Source organism: Dreissena polymorpha, chromosome 5, assembly GCF_020536995.1.
Source record: "Dreissena polymorpha isolate Duluth1 chromosome 5, UMN_Dpol_1.0, whole genome shotgun sequence".
NCBI classification, from domain to species: Eukaryota; Metazoa; Mollusca; class Bivalvia; order Myida; family Dreissenidae; genus Dreissena; species Dreissena polymorpha.
The window spans coordinates 33,703,107-33,725,751 of record NC_068359.1 but is presented as its reverse complement, the minus strand read 5'-3'; the positions used below and the strand labels follow the sequence as shown (position 1 = coordinate 33,725,751).

The following is a 22,645-nucleotide window of genomic DNA, read 5'->3' as shown; positions in this document are numbered from 1 at the left end:
AAGAGGATCAGGCACAAGTAAGGTATCTGACGATTGTTAATTGACAACTCACTACGTACGATTTCCGCTACCTGGCGAGTCTGCGTTTCCTAGAAAGCAGGAAACTAATGTATTATGTCATCTTGACACGGAATGTCTCTTATATCGGTACAAACTGATTTTTAAACGCATAGATTGCACAGAATGGGTGTTGTCAAATGTCCATCAAAATAAAATAATTTCCCTCCGGTAATTGAGGCAAAGAATCACTTGAACATAAAGTGACTTGTTCACAGATTGTCGAGGTGACAATGTTCCATTTTTTTCACATATTCAACAAAGGTGAGAACGCTATTATTCAGGGGGCGAAATACAACTCCTTTCTTTCTTAGTTCCTTCCTTGAAATCTTTAACACGCCTAATACAATGTTATCAGAATACATTTTAAATAAATATTGAAGTTCTCGGAACCCGAGTCGCTTATGATGTTTAATCACATGATAGCACTAATAATATCGTTCAGGATAATGTGCAACATAAAAACAACACTACTTTAAGATAATAAGGAGTTTCGCTCTAGGAAAAGAGGACTTAATGCATATGCGAAAAGTGGCGTCCCAGCTTAGCCTGTGCAATGCGAAACTTTCCGCCGATACGGGATGCTTGTTTACAAGACACTTCCTTTCAACAATTATTTAAATAAAACCGGAAAGTGTCGTCCCTGATTAGCCTGTGCGGACTGCACATGTAAATCTGGGACGACACTTTACACACATGCATTAAAGCCCCTTTTCGCTGAGCGAGGCTAAATAATATGTAAAACAATACACACTGTGATACATGTAAAATGAAAGCTTAAGGTGGATTCCTGAGAATACAACTGATTAGGACTTATAATAAACAACCCAGCTATGAATGACTTAAAACAGAACAGTTGCATCAAGAAAAACAATATTGATAAATTTTCAAGAAAAAACAACAATAGTTTTCAAGTTATAACTATGCATAAATTGTCATGGTAACCCAGTCATGGAGTTTGTGAGATATTGGATAATATTTTGGATATTTTTTTTATGTTTTCACACGAAAATAGTAGTACTTCATAATAAATATGCATGAATACATCACATCGGTATAGTGAAACTCAAATTAAACTCAAATTAATGTAGTATTTGGCGGTGGTCTTATATTCACACTTTTTTAAGTTTAATCTAGATTCCATACCTCAAAATATAAGTGTTGTTTAAAATATGTCAACATTTTTATAAAATAACATACACAATTGCTGCATGTATATTATATAAGCAAATACATGTGTTTAGAAAATAAAAAATGTATAATAAAATAAAAATAAAACATATTAACTAACCCTTCACAAGAATATCCTCAGATGTCAGTTGACAGCGTTTTAAGCATGTTTACAATAATTTTTATAATTAATTTGAATCATTTTTCTGCCAGGCAGATCTTGCCCCTACTCTTTGCCCTAGCAGAACTTATTTGTAAGGAATATATCAATATTTTCAAATTAATGGCAAATCATAACATCAAATTGCCTGAACACTGATGAAGTTACAGTCCATACAAGTTGGGTCATCCCCTGCACTTTTACATGTTTTTTACCTTTGACCTTCGACTTGTGATCTTGTGAGACTTAAAAACATTGCGTGACAGTTGACAGGGTGGCTTCAGAACAGACTTCGCGCATGCGCAGGCTGGTCTGCATCTACATTGGCCGCAGATGGAATCATTAGACCATTTTTTCGCATGACGCGATTCATATTTTATATAACATGTGTATATTGTGCATTTTGGGGCCGGTGGCCTGTATTTACTTAAATAAAATTGTTTGAGTTTCAAAAAAAAAATTGACATTTGATCGAAAACAAATAATCATGGTATAAATATATTTAAACTGTGTCTCAAATGTGTTTTACAAAATGATGAACGGGTTTCCACAAAATTATTTGAACAGTTATGACAAAAGGTAAACATGAAAGCGCAATGACATCATAAAAGCCTCTATTTAATTACAAATGGACAACGGTTTGTGTACTGGTCAAAGCCGTCACAGCCTTTCGCCCCAATGTATACATGTAGTTAAATTTGTACATATGACAGTGAACATCTCAAACTCTTCCCACGTTATATTGACAATCCACACATTGCGCTACAAAGTAGTATGTTATATCGGGCGTACGGTTGTGCATTTCATATGTGGGCAATATGTTTAATGTGCAAGTACAAATTTACAATTCACAAGATATCGGGCATGCTTTTGTATCACTTGTTTCATGTAGGTATTAGCACTTTAAGGGCTAGATTGCGCCAACAACACAAACCGCTAACTCATATAAAATGACTGACCTGAATGTTAAAGCATTTCAATCACATATTACTTATTTAGCCACGCTCCGAGAAAACTAGGCTTCAAGCATGTGCGTCCAGTGTCGCCACATATATAAGCAAGTGAAGTCCGCACAGGCTAATCAGGGACGAAAACTTCAGATATGATTGAATGTTTCCTTTAAACGATGTCTCTTCTTAGCGAAACTCCAGTTCGGACAGAAAGTGTCGTAGCTGATTAGACAGTGCGAACTGAGCACGCTAATCTGGGACGCCACTTAACGCACATGCATTAACCCATTTATGCCTAGCGTCTAGAAAAAAGGCATTGGCAAACAGCGTAGACCCTGAAGAGACGCCGCATGATGCGGCGTCTCATCAGGGTCTGCGCTGTTTGCTTAAAGGAATTTATGTAAGAAATATTCTAAATATAGAAATAAATATACTAGACATCACTAAATTTGGAGATAAATTGATCCAATTTAGATGGATAGGAGAGTCCACTAGGCATAAATGGGTTAAGCCCAGTTTTCCCAGGACGAGCCTCTGTCAATAGTGCAGCAGTTCTACAGGCGTTACGACTGAAGGGGTATTTTCTTGCTCGGAGTAGACACAACCGGCGAATGCAAGCCCTCTATGGCGCTGAAATTTGGGAGAGTCAACTGCGCTCCACTTCCGTTCGGAAATTGAAACGCCGATGACGACGACGGCATTCTAGGGCTGATGGTAATGATAGGACTTAGGGAGCTCCAGAAATGTAACGGTAGCGGCGTTCTAGGGGGAAACAGCGCAAACGGCGTATGCACCGGGAAAAATTTCGGACTGAGTATTGGTCCAGGCGAAGGCTCGGTAATTGTCGTCTGCACTACAGGATGAGGCGGGGGAGGCGGTGTAGGATTCGCGGACACATTTAATGTTAGCGGTCCTGGTTTAGGTTTTGTACTGGATTTCGAAATGTTTTGATTATTTTGTGGCGATGCAACCGATGTAAATTTTGCTTCGGTATAATTGTTAAAAGATTGCGATGAACTGGCTATCACAGAACAATGAGTGGATACCACTGAAATAGGCAGCACAGGCATCGAGGCCGACGAGAAATCCTGAGCAGCCTGAGATTGATTCACTGTGAGCTGTTCTTGTTTTAAATACCCATTATATGAATGTGGTTTTCGCGCGGAGGTCTTCAAAAACGAGTCACTTTCGTTCGAGGAGGAGTCCTCAGTTTTTATATAGCCGCTCATGGCGTTCTGTGCAGACGACTTCACGGCGGCCGAATTGTATGACGCTAGGTGCGGGTACGTCTGCTGCCCGTACTCTTGGGCCAGAGTCTCCATTTTCTGCTTGAAAGGCACTTTTGTTTCAGTTTTCACAATTTCGGGAAAAGACACGAATTTGTACATGAACTTTTGTCCCATCACTTTCTTGATGATGTTCTTGTCATAATAATATCGCAACGCTCTGCTAAGCTTGTCATAGTTCATATTTTGTTTGTTCTTGCGCTGTCCCCAGAGATGGGCAACCTCCTCCGGGTTGAGCAGTTTGAATTCGCCCTCATTGTTCGTCCACTGTATAAGCTCTTTGTGCTTGTTGCTTACCAACAGGTCCAGTAAAAACTGCCACAACGTTATGTTTGAATCCATTACTGAAACATGAAACAGACCGTTATATTTGAATCCATTACTTAAACATGACACAGAGCGGTATGTTCGAATCCATTACTAAAACATGACACAAATCGTTATGTTCTAATCCACGACTGAAACATGACAAAAGGCGTAATGTTCGAATCCATTTAATCGTTAGATTCGAATCCATTACTCAAACATGACAAAAGCGTTACGTTCGAATCAATTACTCAAACATGAAACAAAGCGCAATATTCGAATCCATTACTTTAACATGGAACAAAGCGTTATTTTCGAATCCATTCCTGAAACATTTCATAAAGCGTTAGATTCGAATCCATTACTCAAACATGACACAAAATGTATGGTTCGAATCAATGACTAAAATATGTCACAACGCGTTATGATTGAATCCATTACTGAAACATGTTGTTCAAATCCATGAATGAAATATGACACGAAGCGTTATGTTCGAATCTATTACTGAAACATGTCATAAAACGTTATATTCGAATCCATTACTGAAACATGACACAACGCGTTGTGTTCGAATCCATGATTGAAACATGACACAAAGCTTTATGTCCAAATCCATTACTGAAATATGACACAAAATACGTTCGATTCCATTACTAAAACATGTAACAACAAAAAATTGTGTTACACTATTATGCAAAGGTAAAAACATGATACACGTAAAGTTTAGCCCATTCAACGTATATCTAAAATAATATAAAATCCAAACGCGTTGAATTAAATACTATCAACTTATATTAATTGACAAACCAAATGGTTTTGCTTTTGCTTAAATTGAAGTGACGCCATCAACAACTTTCTATCGTCAACAATATGAAACTTGTTTTGACGCGCAAACTAACAAAAATTATATGTGTCATAGACATCGATGCCCACATTACCCTGGTTTGGACGCAGACTCATCCATCCTTATGAATGGCTTGCGGTCACGACCACCAACATATTTTCGATATATAGTCTACTCGGGAAATAAATATAAGTCCTTAAAATTCGTTGGCACTGCAATTTCTTCATTTTCTATTATTTTTATGGTGTTTAGCAGTGAAGTAATGACCTAATTCATCAACCAGGTACAGAGGAATAATGACTACAATTTCATTTTTTAATAGAGTGTCGCTCTAAAAAGGGGGCTTAAGCATGTGGGTAAAGTGCCGTCCGATTAGCATGTGCCGTCCGCACAGGCTTATAATGGACTGCACCTACCGCCTAAACTCGATTTTCGCTAAAAAGATACTTCCTTAACACGAAAAATACCATAAAGTTTTGCCCCTACATGTAATTGGCATGTGCGGACTGCACAGGCTGATATGGGACGACACTATACACGCAGGCATGAAGCCCCGTTTTCCCCGAGCCAGGCTCAATATATTTTAGAAGAAAACAGACAAAGAGACAAAAAATCAAAACGGTCTCAGCATATATGTCCTCCTTAACGATCACTTTCACAATAATACCATTGGGTAATCAACGTTTAAGAGGAATCCACACAGAAGTAAAAAGAGACGTTGCGTACAGAATATGTGTACGCACAAGCACGATTTTAGTGTCCCAACTTTGAGTTGACAATAAAACCCTGTTTAAATAACTTTATTAGCACTTTTGAATATGGTTAGCGTTTAAGACTATCTAAAACAACATCCAGCAAGTTCCACATCTGGATTGGACTTACACATGTGGACATTTACTTTGATAATTTACTTTTATTGACTCTTCGTACGCTATCACTGATGCGTTTGTCATCGGAGGAGTAAACACATTCTAAGCAATATAACACTTTAGTTGTAAAAGCGCGGACATTGATCACGACTCACATATTACCTGGCTGAAATTTGCATTTTCGAAAAATGCATGTTAACATTAAGTTTTCTAATGCCTCATACATGAAACCAAAACAAGTGATTTCTTGCAAACATGAGCTTAACAACATTGCTCCTGGCAAATAATTATGTTAATTTATGTAAAACTAGATAATATCAGAGACCAAAAATCAACTAACACTTACATCGAAATTGCGATGAATCCACAGATGACTCCACCAATGTGGCAAGTCCAGTCTCATAGTCCACTGATGACGTCAGATCCGGGTAAGTTGACGTCACGTGACAGAACGAGGGTTCTGCAAGGAACGGATAGAATATAAAGCGATGACATCGGCAGTATGGCGGGGGACTCAGCCCCTCGATGCCCGGGGAAAGCGGAATCATCGCCAGGGCTGAAGGCGGCTACCTTTTGACACACTTATATTTAAATCTAAATGTTAAGCTCCGAGTCTCTAACTTTGTAGTTTCGCCACATTTAATCTCGAAAACAGTTTTAATATCATCCTTAAACGGTTGCAACAATTTGTACAGATCCAGTTAAGTTGAAAATAATGACACAAATGTCTATTATGTAGTAATATCGTGAGTATTATTTGTTCATTCCCATAACAAACACGACAAAGAAATAAAGCGCTTGAAATAAAAACAAAACAATATTATGACATGACACTTCCAGCCCAAACATTACAGCGCCCCAAGCAACGCGACACGAACATGTCAAAATGTTCTGAGTTTTATAAAAAGAAACAGTTTTCACACAAAATCTTCGTAAACAAAGAGCGCCTGAGTAATATGTTTCCAGACGTCGTAGTAAGCAAGTGTAACCACAGCGACTAAAATAGCTCGTGGAGCCACATTCTTGATACGTTTTGCAGTTAACGTATCAGCGTAAAAAATATCGCCCAAAACATGCTTCGTCTGGCGAACGATTAATTCCAAATGATGTAAGTACACTTTGGCATGGAATTAGGGCGGTCGCTCTTTGAGTGTTTTGATATTGCTGTACAAATGTCGTACATGCTTTGTACTTGAAGGGATCTCATCATTTTGATGAATTAAGAAATTGTGTTAAAACTGACACAAAATAAGTTTTATCATTTTACATGATATAGCTATTTAATTGTGAAAGGAGTATTAACAAATTTAAATTTAAAAACTGCTCTTAATTAAGCTTGATTCATATAAATATTAATACTAAGAGCCCCATAATTTTATAGATCTCAGTTTACATGGCAGTACTATATTAAATATCGGTACAGTTGCCTTTCATTTCTCATTCAGTTTGTGTGTACCTCTTTATGAACTTATAAATGTATTGTCTGCTGTTTGCATGTTTTGAAATGCGGTACTGCAACTTGGTAAGTTTAAAAGAATAGTATAATTATGTGTAGTCAATGGCTGAATTTTCGTTTGACCAGCCAAAAATGGTAATTCAGACAGATATAAACTAATTGATATATTCTTTGTTACAACTAGTAATGTATTACTAGTTTGATGCTGCATGACAGGGGCTTGAAGCAAAAACGCGATGGACAAAGGCCATTTAAATACAACATTCCCGTTCTTACTAGTATAATTATCTAACTAACATTGAAGACTGATGATGAAAATTGCTTCGCAAAAAATATTGAAATAATGGAAAATGCCATACTCAAATAAAACGGCACTGTAAAATTCAAGTGTCACAAGGGGAAAATCTTTCTTCAATAAACAACCGTCATTAATTCGTATTTCATTAAAAATACACGCGTACTTGAAAACACATTTTGAGACGAAATGCCTCCAGTCTTAAGAGTCAGTGTCTCTGGTTACGTGGATCTGTCAGAAGTGTGGGACCCACTGCAGAAGAAAATAAACTGAAAACCAGCTGTTTACGATAACAGCAGTCATCCAGGGCAAGTTTTATTATTACCAGCGTTCTTTGTGAAAGACGTTGACAACGATTGGCTTATCCAAGATAAGCTTTCATTGGAATCTGAATACAAAAGATTCGATTGGTTCTGAGTAGTCTCGAAAAGCCAATCAAAAGTTAAGTTTTTACTAAGACTGCATAAACACTCATGTGCATTCTGGAGTTTAGGTAATTAACAAATATCATTTAATGTTGTACATAAGGGTAATACCGCTAAACTTTAACTACCAAGAAAGATGTAACTAAGAGATCCAGAGGGCGCGTAAATTGCAATTGTCGAATTGAGATTTAATTTGTGTGTTAAGTATTATCTGACTAGCTTCAACCTGGTACCTGATTAAAACCGACACGACAGCCATTAAATGCAAACTAATCATCTAACTTAAGTCAGAGACGTAGATAACGTCTCTGCTTAAGTGCAGAAATCAAGGTTATGCTTAACTTACGTAAACCTACTAACAGTAAGATTTTGTAGGACAGAATGCAGTGCGATGCAAACTAATCATCTAAATTAAGTGCAGAAAACAATGTTAAGCTTAACTTATGTAAACAAACTAATACAAAAGTAATAGTAATATTTTGTAGCACACACTGCAGAGTGTAACGGCAAGTAAAATCAATTTAAGCACATTAAGCATGTTGCTTATGTAGCAAACTATAGGACAGCAAAACACTTTAAACGGGGAAACGTGTGATCTTTGATGGGTATCCTTGAACACAAGAGCCACAATAATGACGTATACGCATGTATGTTTGGTTTAAGTGTGTCCCATTATGTGTAAGTGATACCATCAGCCACTTTATAGATAATAATGCATGAAATGTCGTTACCGAGTATACTTTGTGATCCAAGTTGCTTGACAATCTTGCTCACTTGAGCGCTTTGCACTTGAAACAGGCCAAAGAGACGCCGTGCCATTCTTGTGGTTTATTAAACTGAAATAGTTTTTACTAAGCCAAACTGAGTGGATGGTGTTTCAAAGGGTGACATTAATTCTTGAATAAATATCATTCAATGTAATAAACCGTCATTGAAACAAAAAACACATTGTAAGCAGGTTTTTTTCTAAAGTGGGACGATATGGCATTAGGTTTCTCCCAGAGTTTATGGTATCAAGATTAAATGTTAGAATGAAATGGCTTGTTAACATATGCTGGATCTGCATGGTCAGTATACAACGTACATTCTTTAGATGGACAAAATTAGCAAAGTCTATTAAATCAACAGGTTGATAAAATCTGAATCTCCGTTAAATAATAATAATTTAAAAATCGGACCGTTGAGTTGTTACTAGAAAGTTTCCGAATTGCTATCAATATAATTATTAAAGGAAAATTAGTTCAATTTCGGCCATATTATAACACCTAAAACATATAGTGTATTTGGAGGAGGACCATCCATTGGTGATTCTTGCAAACTGGTTCTGTTGTTCAAATGAAATTTTCAACTATTTCTAATAAGTCATATCGGGAAATAAGGCCAGGTCCTTGTCGGCAATCTTTTATCAAATCAAAATAAGTAGATATAGAGACATTTTGGTAGATGTGTACCCAAAGACCATTAGTGCCCAATTTTGTTAATATATTCCAAGCGCGCTCAGATAAGAACATTGTTTGAAGCAAATTGTTGATGACTACGACAGCGGACGACGACGACGTATGATGATTGACCAGAATAGCTTACCATTTAACACTTTGTACTAGGGTGAGCTTAAATGTAATCTATTTTAAACCCTGTAACAAATTGTTCAATGCCACATATGCGATTCATAACATTGAAAAATATAGTTCAATCGCCATTTAAAGTAATTTCAATGAACAATACTATTTCAAAGATGCGAACGGGACATGTTTATTTTTTTTTTAAACACCCCCACCAAATGATATGGCTGACATTAGTACGACTTGCATGTTTCTAAAATACATGCGTCTAGACCTAAATAAAAATAGCTTTTTGTATATTTTACAACAGACGAATCGTCTCAAATCTGTGACCTGCCGCCCTTAAAAAGCCTCTTTTTCAATAAAATACTTGTGCACGCGTGAAACTTCACAGTATTTCATCGTAAACATGATGCTTATCGTACTTTAAGCCCGTGTCTCAGATATTTGCGCAGTGACTCACGGGACTGCACCGGCGTTTGTCACGATTTTAAAAACAAACTCCACTGTGGGTCTGTGAACAAACTTTATTCGCTGCCAGTGAATCGCAGAGATATAAATCCTTATCTAATTAGGTTAGATTGTTGCGGAGGTTTGAAAAAACGATGAGTAGTTGCATGCGCCGTTTGCTTACAACAATCCGAGTGAATATACATTTAACTTGCTCATAAACTCGTGTAATTTAGTTATAAAAGGAAACGAAAAAGATTAGTAAATTGGCATTGGATAAAATCATGTGTTATTTAGCATGGCGAAAAAAAACTGTTAATAAACTTCGGTGACTATCGACGGTATTTCCACCTTCATATAAAGATCCATCAATATATTGGTTTGCAATTAGGTACCTAGTAACAATGTTATATTTATGAAAATCGTGCCAGAAAATAATATAAAATGCCAAAAAAATTGTGTTTTCGATCCCCCTGATTCTTCACACAGGTGGAAGTATTGTACCCTGGATAGTATATTCAAATAAATATATAAAATCATGTTTAATGAGAGAAAAAATGAAAAAAAAAACGAAAAAAAAAAATCCCCACCCTCTGATATTAAAATAGCACGCGCTTTACCTAAGCAGAGGACTGACGCGAAATTTCAGCTACACTTCACTCCCCTTATGGATAGTGCGCAAGCATAAAGCGGTATATTTCTGTCATAACTTTATTACTGCTACAGTAACTTTTTTTCCCTCCCGCGCACGCTAAAATTTTTATGAAAGTATATATTTTATTGAGCGTTTTAAAAACGAGAAATATGTGTCAATAAAACATTTAAACACCATTAAAAAATGATATCATTTTATTAAATACTGTAACAACTGTCAAAATGCCCCTAAAATATTTATTAAAGCTTATCGTCTATGAACAAATCGTAATGATATAGAGATGCATAAAAATATTTCGTAAGATATGTTTCATAATACGCAATCAATCAACAGTCAACATATTGTTTAATCTTCTTGTACGGTGAAATTAAAGATGTAACGTACACTTTCATTATAAGAAACTGTTGGGAAATGTAGGTGCACAAAACGGCATAAAATATTTATTTTGAATATATAAGAAACAAGACTATTGCCAGGCAATATTTGTCCCCTACCGGCTCCACTATTATCTTTTTTTCTTTTTTTATATTTGTTGTCATAGCAACCAGAATTTTTGACGTAGGAACAAACTGAAATGACGTGCATAATGTCCATATTGCCATCTATCAATGTTTCAAGTTTCACGAACAAATATTAAGAATTTAAGTTATCGCAGTATCCAGAAAAAACACCATTTTTTAGCAGTAATTCAAGTCTATTTGTTGCCATAACAACCAGAAATTTTGACGTTTGAACAAAATGAAATGACCTGCATGATGTCCATATTGCCATTTATCCATGTTTCAAGTTTCATGAAAAAATAATAAAAACTTTTAAAGTTATCGCAGGATCAAGAAAAAACACACCATTTTCAGCAGTATTTCTAGTCTATTTGTTGCCATAGCAACCATAATTTTTGACGTAGAAACAAAATGAAATGACGTGCATAATGTCCATATTGCCATCTATCCATATTTAAAGTTTCATGACAAAATATGAAGAACGTTTTAAGTTATCGCAGGATCCAGAAAAAAACACCATTTCAGCAGTATTTATAGACTATTTGTTGCCATAGCAACCAGAATTCTTGACGTAGGAACAAAATAAAATGACGTGCATAATGTCCATATTGCCATCAATCCATGTTCCAAGTTTCATGAACAATCTTTAAGAACTTTTGAAGTCATCGCAGGATCCAGAAAAGTGTTACAGACACACAGAGCGAAAACCATAAGTCCCATACGGTTTCACCGGTAGGGGACTAAAAAAATGATATTTATAAAAGGACATTTCATTTAAATAATTTGGTCATTCGCGTTTGTTATATTGATTAAAGGACACTTAAAACGGCATGCCCGCGTTACCAAGATGGTAGTTGCATTTCAACATATATTTAACTCATTTTCGCTCGTTACGCGACAACAAATCACCAAATTTCCAAGAAAATTAGTCAATATTTAATTGCTTATCCTGTCATAAGATTCTGTTCATTCGTACTTTTTTTACATTTTGAATTAAATCCATTTGAAATTGAATACTGCACTGCTCATCCTTGTTGACTCTTTTATAACAAAGATACCAAAAATTACTTACTGGTCTGGCATTTAAATGATTTTCAAAAACGACGTTAAAGATTAAAACAAAAATTATTAACAGTAGAAAAAGGTAAACAGCTAATTAACTTGTGTTCAATACGTATGTGTTATTTAAATAACTACGATCACTTTAATACAATTAAACTTTCGAAGTTAGAAGTTAGAAGCCGCGAACTAGTCAAGCACACTTTCTAGACGATTGTTAACTCGGAAAACACATCGTAACATTTCGGTTATTTTCCGTAATCCATCATTGAGATGTATATTCAAACAAAAAATGAATCTTGGACAATTATATGAGTGCAGATTGACAGGGAACATGCTTTCCCATGTTTATTTTACGGCTGATTTCACTTGGGTTAAAAAAGAGTTATTTGTCCCTATTACGACGACCAAATTTTTTAAAAGGGAGATTTTATGTTGTACTTGCATTTCTTGAGTAATGACTCCCTACTAATATGCGGCCCGATATTCGTCATAGTAGCATAAACGATCTTATTTTGATTTAAGTAGCAATTGACCTCTACCAATATACGTACAGACAGTCGTCACAGTTACGCAGAAGAACTGCATTGCAATAAGGAAGTAAGAATTCGTGCAAATCTGCAATCAGTTGCATATATTGTCTTAATATCATTAAAGAAATAATGCGCCTCGTCGAATCCACATTTAGAGGGTGCCTAAACGGTCCTTACAGAACTAAATAAGTCACCAATGTATGCTTTCAATTGAATGTAATAGAATTGTCGCGGCAGCAAAAATCCCTTACTATTCAAAACATTGGCTGCGCCTAAAACCTAATGTGATTGATTTAAAGTGCAACAAAGTATAAACTGCAATATATATATATATATATATATATATATATATATATATATATATATATGTGGACATGTACCAAAACGTGTTATGGTATTCTCTTCTAATTCTGAATATTTCAATTACGTTGTGAGGTTTACAACAAGGGGTTGTGATGTCACCTGATTTGTTTTCATTATTTATTGACGATTTAGAGCTTTACTTACAGTGTAACATAGATCAGGCTTAAGTATTGATGATATAATTGTGATTTTGTTGTTGTTCGCTGTTGATATGGCTATTATTGGTAAAACTCCTGAAGAAACTAAGATGAATTTAGATCTTTTGTTTTCATATTGTTGTACATGGGGTCTAACCGTTAATACAACAAAAACGAAAATAATGGTTTCCGAAAACGTGGGGCGTTATTAACAAACGAAAAATGGACCTACAAAAGCCAACCAATCGAAGTATCAATTTAAGACATTGAACACTTCAATGGTAATCCTTAAATTCCGTGAATGTTCTATTTTTAAATGTTACGACTGTGATATTCCGCCCAAAATATTTTGTCAACTATTCGATGCCTGTGTAACACCAATACTTAATAAAATATTATAATTATTCGTGCAACGTTTGGGTTTATACCAAAATCAAAGGAACTAGAAGTAAATCATCTTAACTTGTGTAAAAGATTATTAACAGTAATAAGCAATATGTGTCCAGCTGCAGTTTATGGTGAACTCGGCAGATCTCCACTTTATATTCCACAGATACACTAAAATAATTACGTATTGTTTACAATTTAAGACAGCGATACTATTATATTAAGTGTTGTTTATAAAGATGCTAATAGAGACTGTATTAATGGGAAGAAAAATCGGGTAACACAGTTTGTTATATCCAAAAATGATAATGGGCTTGGGAACGTGTACTGAAGTATGGTAAAAAAATGCATTTCTCACTGAATTTAAATGCAATTCAAATATTAAACAAGGGCTGTTTGTAAAACATGCATGCCCCCCATATGGGCTGTCCGTTGTAGTGGCAGCCATTGTGTGAATACGATTTTTGTCACTGTGACCTTGACCTTTGACCTAGTGACCTGAAAATCAATAGGGGTCATCTGCGGGTCACGTTAATGTACCTATGAAGTGTCATGATCCTAGGCAAAAGCGTTCTTGAGTTATCATCCGAAAATCATTTTACTATTTCTGGTCACCGTGACCTTGACCTTTGATCTTGTGACCTCAAAATCAATAGGGGTAATCTGCAAGTCATGATCAATCTACCTATAATGTTTCATGATCCTAGGCGTATGCGTTCTTGAGTTATCATCCGAAAGCCATTTTACTATTTCGGGTCACCGTGACCTTGACCTTTGACCTAGTGACCTCAAAATCAATAGGGGTCATCTGCGAGTCATGATCAATCTACCCATGAAGTTTCATGATCCTAGGCGTATGCGTTCTTGAGTTATCATCCGGAAACCATTTTACTTTGTCGGGTCACCGTGACCTTGACCTTTGACCTAGTGACCTCAAAATCAATAGGAGTCATCTGCAAGTCAAGATCAATCTACCCATGAAGTTTCATGATCCTAGCGTATGCGTTCTTGAGTTATCATTCAAAAACCATTTTACTATTTCTGGTCACCGTGACCTTGACCTTTGACCTAGTGACCTCAAAATCAATAGGGGTCATCTGCGAGTCATGATCAATGTACCTATGAAGTTTCATGATCCTAGGCCCAAGCGTTCTTGAGTTATCGTCTGACAACCACCTGGTGGACGGACCGACCGACAGACCGACCGACATAAGCAAAGCAATATACCCCCTCTTCTTCGAAGGGGGGCATAAATATTTAGATGCCTTACCTTAAAGTTTCAGATTTTACTTCTGTGGATAAAGAATGTCATGTCATCCATTAAAATTTCAAACGGGTAGTAACAATCGCATAGCTAGGGAAGAAATATGTATGGTTTATGTAGTAACTCACGTGACATAGAAGACGAATACTAGTGTATGCTAATCCATCATTGTTACGACGATATAAAAAAAAATACGTAAAATCTTATGAGTCGTGTTCTGAGAAAAAAACTGGGCATAATGCATGTGCGTAAAGTGTCGTCCCAGATTAGCCAGTGCTGTCCGCACAGGTTAATCAGGGACGACACTTTCCGCCTTTATGACATTTTTCGTTTAAATGAAGCCTCGTCTTAGCAAAAATTCAATTTAGGCAGAAAGAGTCGTTCCAGATGATCCTTTGAGGACTGCACAGGCTAATCTGGAACGACACTTTACGCACATGCATTATGCCCAGTTTTCTCAGAACACGACATATATAAATTCCTAAGCCTTATGAGAACATGTACTAAAAAAGTTATGAAGTTATCTTTTTTTTGTTAAAGAAACTCTTTTAATAAGAAAGTCCATATTTCATGTTGTTCAGAATAAGAATACGGCCAGCCGAATCGTTATGTTCCGCGGGTTTAATAAATTCTTTATTTATTTAATTCTTTGTTTAATTGTATTTATTTAATTCATTATATCTTATTTATATATAATTATAATGCATTTGTTCAGAATATATGCTAATATAATTAGCATAATGACTCTTATTTTTATTGTTAGATGAACCATAGCCCACATTTATTTTACCCAACTTAAAATAGTTGTGTATCTGTAAACAGATGTAAAACAGACGCGTCTGATTGTTAAATTTGCATATTTAATCCATTCAAAAAGTATGTGGACTATATCTTTTTATTATTATAGCATAATAATCCACATGGCGTACGTAAGATAATCTATTGCCATTTTAGTTTATTTTCAATAAATAATAACAGCATTATAGCTGATAGCCACTCTGTCACATAAGTGCTAGCGATTATTCTGTGTTGTTTACCCACCAATGTCATATTATGTAAGTTAGTAAGTTCATTTCTAATTACTGTATTAGAATGTTCTTTTAACATGAACGTTTTGTAAGTTCATTATGTATATGTAAAAGTCGTAATTTTTGTTCTACTTTTGACATTTTAGGCAATACTTACCTTAATATTCCTTTAACTCTTTTATAATAATAAAACACTTCAAATGTGTATATTTTATGCTCAACAACATTCTAAAACACGAATCTTACTAAATATTAGAATGTAGAATTTCGATATGGCGTATCTTACCTTTCTTTATGAAACTTTCATCAAAGATAAAAAAATCTGACATGTCCACTTCCGCCATTGTTGCCATTACTGGTTTTATTTTAAAATTCACATATGATTTATCAAGTTCGATGCACTAAGATTTTAGAACGTGACTGTAGAATAATCTTCGTAAGCAACCAATGGAATTTCTTATTCCTAGAAATCCCTTGCGATATTTTCTATTTCTGTCACCGATTATATTCCGTTTCCATACAAACCACTTAAATTTACATATCGGTTTACGTATTGTCTTCAACTTAAACAAAAACATAAAATTATAAAAAAAAGTGTAACAATAATATTATTATAAACATCAATATACATATGTACAGTAACGAATTCACGTCGTCTAATTACATACAGAAAATAATTTAAGGAAGACAGTCGTTAATTGAATTCTCACGTACACGGCTTTTGCTAACGGCAGGACAAACAAGTGGCCGTAGGATATGAAGTGATCGACAAGTGACGAGTTAATGGTTTATCGTATATTGAACTTTATACACAAAATCATAAGGAAAGACCAAGCTTTAATACAAAACACATAATCACAACAGTTGAGCTCTTGTTGTCTAGCAGCCGTTCAATATTGAATACATGTATATGCGAAATTTTGGCAACTGATTTGTAAATATTTGTATTAAAATACTTCTATCAAACGCCGTGTTTGAAAATATCGACTGTCTAAATAGATGCAATAATCTTTCAGTTCCAGACCTGCAAGGCTTTGTAATCTTTACTCTGGCGATTCAGAATTAAGTTCATTAATTACGTTAAAAGGTTACAGAAACAACCGTCAGCCATTTTTAACAGTCAGCGGTCATTTAGTGAAATACTAGTACTAGCCACATTAAAGGGGATTTTTCACAGATTTTGGCATGTTTTGAAGTTTGTCATTAAATGCTTTATATTGATAAATGTAAACATTAAATTTTAAAAGCTCCAGTAAAAATCAAAAATACAATTTAAAAAAGGAAACATAGTAGCCCGCAGCAGGGCTCGAACCAGTGTCCCCCAGAATCCATAAGTAAAAACGCATTAGCCGAGCGAGCTATCCTGCCAAGCATACATAAGAAGCGTATTGTATACGTTATATAAGCAATCTTCGTAGTTTTACAAATTTAAACGACAGCAAATTATTCAATCGTTTCGCATTGCAACGCTTTATAATTTTTAGGTTTTTAAATCATCAATCATCAAAAGATGCATATATTGGCTATATTAGAGCATGGCAAATGTTCAGTAATACTGTTTCCTCACAAATATCATAACTAAACAGAAAATGTGCGAATCTGAAACAACATTTTATATTTTGTCAATTTCCCAAACCGCGAAAAGATCCTTTTAAATATTATATCGTTTAATGTTGGTGTTTTTTTATAGATTTTTTTAATTTATTAGTTTTTTAATATGTGCAAGAGCGTGAATATAACTATCATTGAAATATGTCTAAATTACACTATGGTATTGTAAAACAATAATAAATACGAGTAATTTTGTTGCTAATGCAAGCTTGAAATCATGAAGGCGTTTTAAATATGAAATAATTTGATTTTATCATTTGAGCCTGTTCTTGAAAAACTGGGCTTAATGCACGTGCGTAAAGTGTTGTCCAAGATAAGCCTGTGCAGGCCACACAGGCTTATCAGGAACGACACTTTTGGCCCAGACTGGATTATCGTTTGGCAGAGACTTCCTTTACACGAACAAATAACATGAAACCAAAAAAAGTCGTACCCGATCTGCACCGGCTAATCCGGACGACACTCTACACACATGCATTAAGCCTAGTAGTACCAAAACGAGGCTCATATAGTAAACTTCTCTTTACTTCATTATTTACTATCCGGCATACCACTTACGGCGTCTTTTGGAGCTAGCTGTCAAATTTTGACAAACATTATCGCGACAAGAAAACAGGAGTGTGCCAATCTGAACGCATCGGACAGTGGGCTACACCACACCGTCGCCGTTATGGCGGAATTGTCCGAGGAGTCCCGATTGAGGAGTGTGCATGTACATCGAACTTGCTTGCCACAAGGACACGATTTCAAATGTTATTAACAGCCATTCTTATTTTCTACATACGACGGAAACCCTCTAAACCGTATCATCTCTAAACCGGACGAGTTAAACAATTAGGAACATGTACTCGATTATGGAAACACAGATTAAACTTTAAAGACCATAATTCTTCCAGAACTCATCGCAGGAAAAACTCCATTTCTGAACGGTTCTAGACACATTGGCGTTATTCAACTGTGAAAGTTTAAGCAAGATCCATTGTATAATTAACGAGGAGTTGAAAAATAATAATTTTGGAACTGTATATTTTGTATTTGAAGACAGACAACAGTTAATAATTATGTAGCCGAATTTCTTCCGTAACCCATTTTTGCCTAGTGGACTGTCCCATTCTTCTAAATTGGATCAATTTATTTCCAAAATTAGGGATGTCTGGTATAGTTATTTCTATATTTAAAATATTTTTTAAAGAAATTAATTTAAGCAAACAGCGAAGACCCTGATGAGACGCCGCATCATGCGGCGTCTCATCTGGGTCTACGCTGTTTGCCAAGACCTTTTTTGTAGACGCTAGGCATAAATAGGTTAAGAGTGAGACTCGCGCCATAGGACTATATTTGAGACGTGCACTGTGAAAAATGGGGTTTAATGCATGTGCGTTAAGTGTCGTCCCAGATTAACCTGGGACGACACTTTCCGCCTAAACTTGATTTTTGCTAAAAAGATACTCTCTGTAAATGAAAAATATCATAAAAGCGGAAAGTGTCGTCCCTGATTAGCCTGTGCGGACAACCATGGATTAAATCCCCTTTTAACAGAGCATGTCCCATATTATATAGTGAAAAAACAACAGACAAAGGGTCATCACTTTTTCAAAAGTCGTCGAAGCCTAAATGTATACTCATCTGCACAAGGAGGTAATTCAAAACAGAAAGTTTGAGAAAATAAACCCAACTGTTAAAGAGGTCTTTTCACGTTTTGGTAAATTGACAAAATTGAAGTAAGTTGTTTCAGATTCGTGAATTTTCGTTTTAGTTATGGTATTTGAGAGGAAACAGTAATACTGAACATATACCATACTCTAAAATAGCCATTACTAGTATATGCATCTTTTGACGATTTAAAAACCCGAAAATTATAAAGCGTTGCAACGAATTAATAATTTGGAGAGTTCTGTAATATGAAGTATAAAATACACCTGCAATTGTATTCGGAAGGATGGCCGAGTGGTCTATGTGGGAGATCTTGTACTCCAGGACTCCAGGGGTGAGTGGTTCGAACTCTGCTGCGAACCCTGCTGAGGGTTACCTTTTTTCGTTATTTTTGATTTTTTACTGGAGCTTTGTTAACATTTATCAATATAAAGCATTTAATGACAAACTTCAAAACATGCCAAAATCTGTGAAAAGGCCCCTTTAAAAGGAGTTGACAAAATGACATTTTTTGACTTAATATTCTATTGTGGAAAAAAATAAGTGATCAGAGTGACTCAATTATTCGTAATTATAATGTTTCAATATTTATAATGCAATAACTTTCGCATTTATAAATAACTTCACATTTCATTGATGCCGTGGAATGAAAATGGTTAATAAGTATTATTGAATTTAAAAATATGCTGAACTAGTGTGTGTTACCGGAATCGTCACTTTACTGGATTGTTTACGTCGCCCCAGGAGATCCGGTTAAGACGGGCTACACTGTTTATTTGTGTCTTGTTCTGAGAAAACTGGGCTTAATGCTTGTGCGTAAAGTGTTGTCCCAGATTAGCCTGTGCAGTCCGCACAGGCTAATCAGGGACGACACTTTCCGCTTGTATGGTATTTTTAGTTTGAAGGAAGTCCCTTCTTACCGAAAATCAAGTTTAAGCGGAAAGTGTCGTCCCTGATTAGTCTGTGCGGACTGCACAGGCTAATCTGGGACGGCATTTTACGCACATGCATTATGCCCAGTTCTGTCAGAACAAGACACATATGTATGGACCACACACTCAATTTGAGCGACCTTATCAGGAGCAATATGACGAAACCGTTGTAAATGTGGCTGGTAAAAGTTAAAACGTAGCTCTTTAAAATGACTTGTTGCTAATTGAGGAAGATTTTAAGAATGATTTGTGAATAATTCTAGTTACGGTATTCGTTTTTCTTAGTCCAAATTTATACTTTTGGAGGAAAAGCTCGGTCGATTTTAGAAGAGCGAGATATTTTATTCATATGATGACCTTCGGTGATCACGGACTCTAGATGAGAGATACGCTCCGTGCGGTGATTCAGTTTGGCCTAAACGGAAGGGCGAGCACCCTGCCACCCCAAAATTCAATCCTGCCCCTACGGACCCCCACCATGCTCTGTTTATCTGATACAAGTTTTATACAACAAGGTGAATTTATTGTTATTTATAAGAGAAACCAAGTTTGAATAAAAATACATGTAATACGAAATATACTATAAAAAATAACATTGAACATATTCCACAGGGAACATATGACCGTGCGTGGTACAGTGCCCTTGTCACAAGAAAGGCCCCTGCCCTTTCCAACTACTAGGAAGAGTATTGCCCTTGTATTCAAACATGTTTCCTGACCTTTTTAATGTTGACTTCACAAATATTTCCTTTTTTCTTTAGGATTACTAAGTCGTCGTAATTGGTTTGACTTAATGAAATATAGATATGATACTAACTTGCAAGCCATAGTATCCATGTACATAAGACATGTTTATTGACAGACAGACGGACGGACGGATGGACTGAGAGCGATAAACTGACGGAGACAGATCGACATACAGTAAACTACGGAAAACCGTACGATGGCGACCGTACTATCGCGTTATCGTACTGTCGTCATCGCATTATCGCATTGTCGCCACCGTACTATCGCACTGTCGCCATCGTATTGTCGCACTGTCACATTGTCGCCACCGTACTATCGCGTTGTCGCCATCGTACTTTCGCATTGTCGCCATCGTACTATCGCATTGTCGCCGTTGTACTATCGCATTGTCGCCATCGTACTATCGCATTGTCGCCCTCTGGATTTTAATTTGTAACATCGGTGATTTTGTCCCTTCTTTATAAAGTACCCGTAAAAGGTACTTTCCCAATTGAAGAAAAACTACAACATTCCCAATTGCCGTCTGAAAAATTTCCCAAAGGAAAGGAAAATTTCATACATTTTTTCCAAAAGTGCATTATCTGCAAGTTAACAAATAAAACTAGCACTGACACTGAACATTTAAAGCCAAAATGAATTTAAATCACTATTTGAGTTGATTTGTGCTATTGATACCAAGCAATAAAAAAACACAATTCCCAATAGGAAGATTTCACGACGCGAATTTTCCAAATTTCATGGTTTTTCGTGCTATTTTTTCTCAATTGACATGGTACAGGTACTGGCATGTTACACGTACTTTTCCCAATTGGGGAAAAAAACTCGCTGAACATGCACGATGGCCCTTACGGTATTCCGTAGTAAACACAGACAGACACGTTGTGATTAACTAATAATATCATGTATAATTATGTCAAGTGCATTCCCATGATAGGTGATAATAACTGTCTAATTATATGAGAAAATCGATTCGTTCGAGAATTGTAACAACGTATAAATTTGTGCCAAGGGGGCGAATACAGTACTCTGCCCTTTATGTTCATTAAAACTAAGAATATTCACTTACCTATTCGGTACGTCTAATACTTATATCAGTATTACTGCGCTGTTAACAAGAGTAAGAAGTATTTACACAATGTATATGTGCTAGTTCAGATTTATATTCCGATAACTTGGAGTTCTGAAGAAGATCTAGTTCTACTTAACATGAGTTGTTAATTGTTCACCCACGCACTTGACACACTTAAGTTCCTTTTAATTGAAACCTTTATTTTGCACACTTATTAACCTTATTATGTTGTGATATAAGTAACGGCCCACATGATTCTTCTATCAAAACTTCCCATAAAATCCACGTTTTCATTGCAAACTGTGAAATCGATAGACATTTTAGCCATTATGACATATTGTTTGGCATTCCGGAAGAAAGCTATTTTAAATTACGGGGAAATCCCTGACGTCATTATTATCTCTGTCCTATTTATATACTACCGGTTAGCCAATGCTATTTCTCCTATCTCTACCCGGTAGTTACACTTTTATTCTGATAGCAATTGGCAGAGACGTAGATATCTCTGCAATTAGATAAAATAGCAGTTACATAATTAGGCCTATTTAAGACAGTTGGCTTTCTTTTGATTAATCAAACAATTGTATTTTTATAGCAAGATTCTTAGACTACAGCGGAACTGTTTTGTATGTGAATAATTCTTTACAGAATGAGGTTAAATATTCTTACAACGTGTTGTAAGAAAAATATTTATAAATGAAAATACGGTGTAATATCTTTTGTTAACCAATTATATGGTTAGCCTTGTTAAAATACGATTGTTCCAACATGTTTTCGCGAAATTTAACACGTAAAAAGAATGGTAAAAAACACATCAATAATAGCGGGCAAAAACGTGATTTTAACGATTCTGGTTCTCAAATGTACGGCATAACAC

The 22,645-nt window shown here is 35.8% G+C and overlaps 1 protein-coding gene across 1 annotated transcript; it reads right to left on the bottom strand.

Annotated features, from left to right (window-relative positions):
• Positions 1–455: 455 nt before the first annotated feature.
• Positions 456–22,108, bottom strand: LOC127881297 (ETS domain-containing protein Elk-1-like). The gene is made up of 3 exons (XM_052429049.1): positions 21,766–22,108; positions 5,989–6,102; positions 456–3,967 (listed from the first exon to the last, which is right to left on the bottom strand). Exon 3 carries the CDS (start codon positions 3,963–3,965, stop codon positions 2,901–2,903), a length of 1,065 nt encoding a protein of 354 aa, XP_052285009.1. The 5' UTR covers positions 3,966–3,967; positions 5,989–6,102; positions 21,766–22,108; the 3' UTR covers positions 456–2,900.
• Positions 22,109–22,645: the final 537 nt, after the last annotated feature.

What these genes read in the sequence shown, in the direction of transcription:
- LOC127881297 (XM_052429049.1), bottom strand. Translation starts at nt 3,965, where the DNA reads ATGGATTCAAACATAACGTTGTGGCAGTTTTTACTGGACCTGTTGGTA.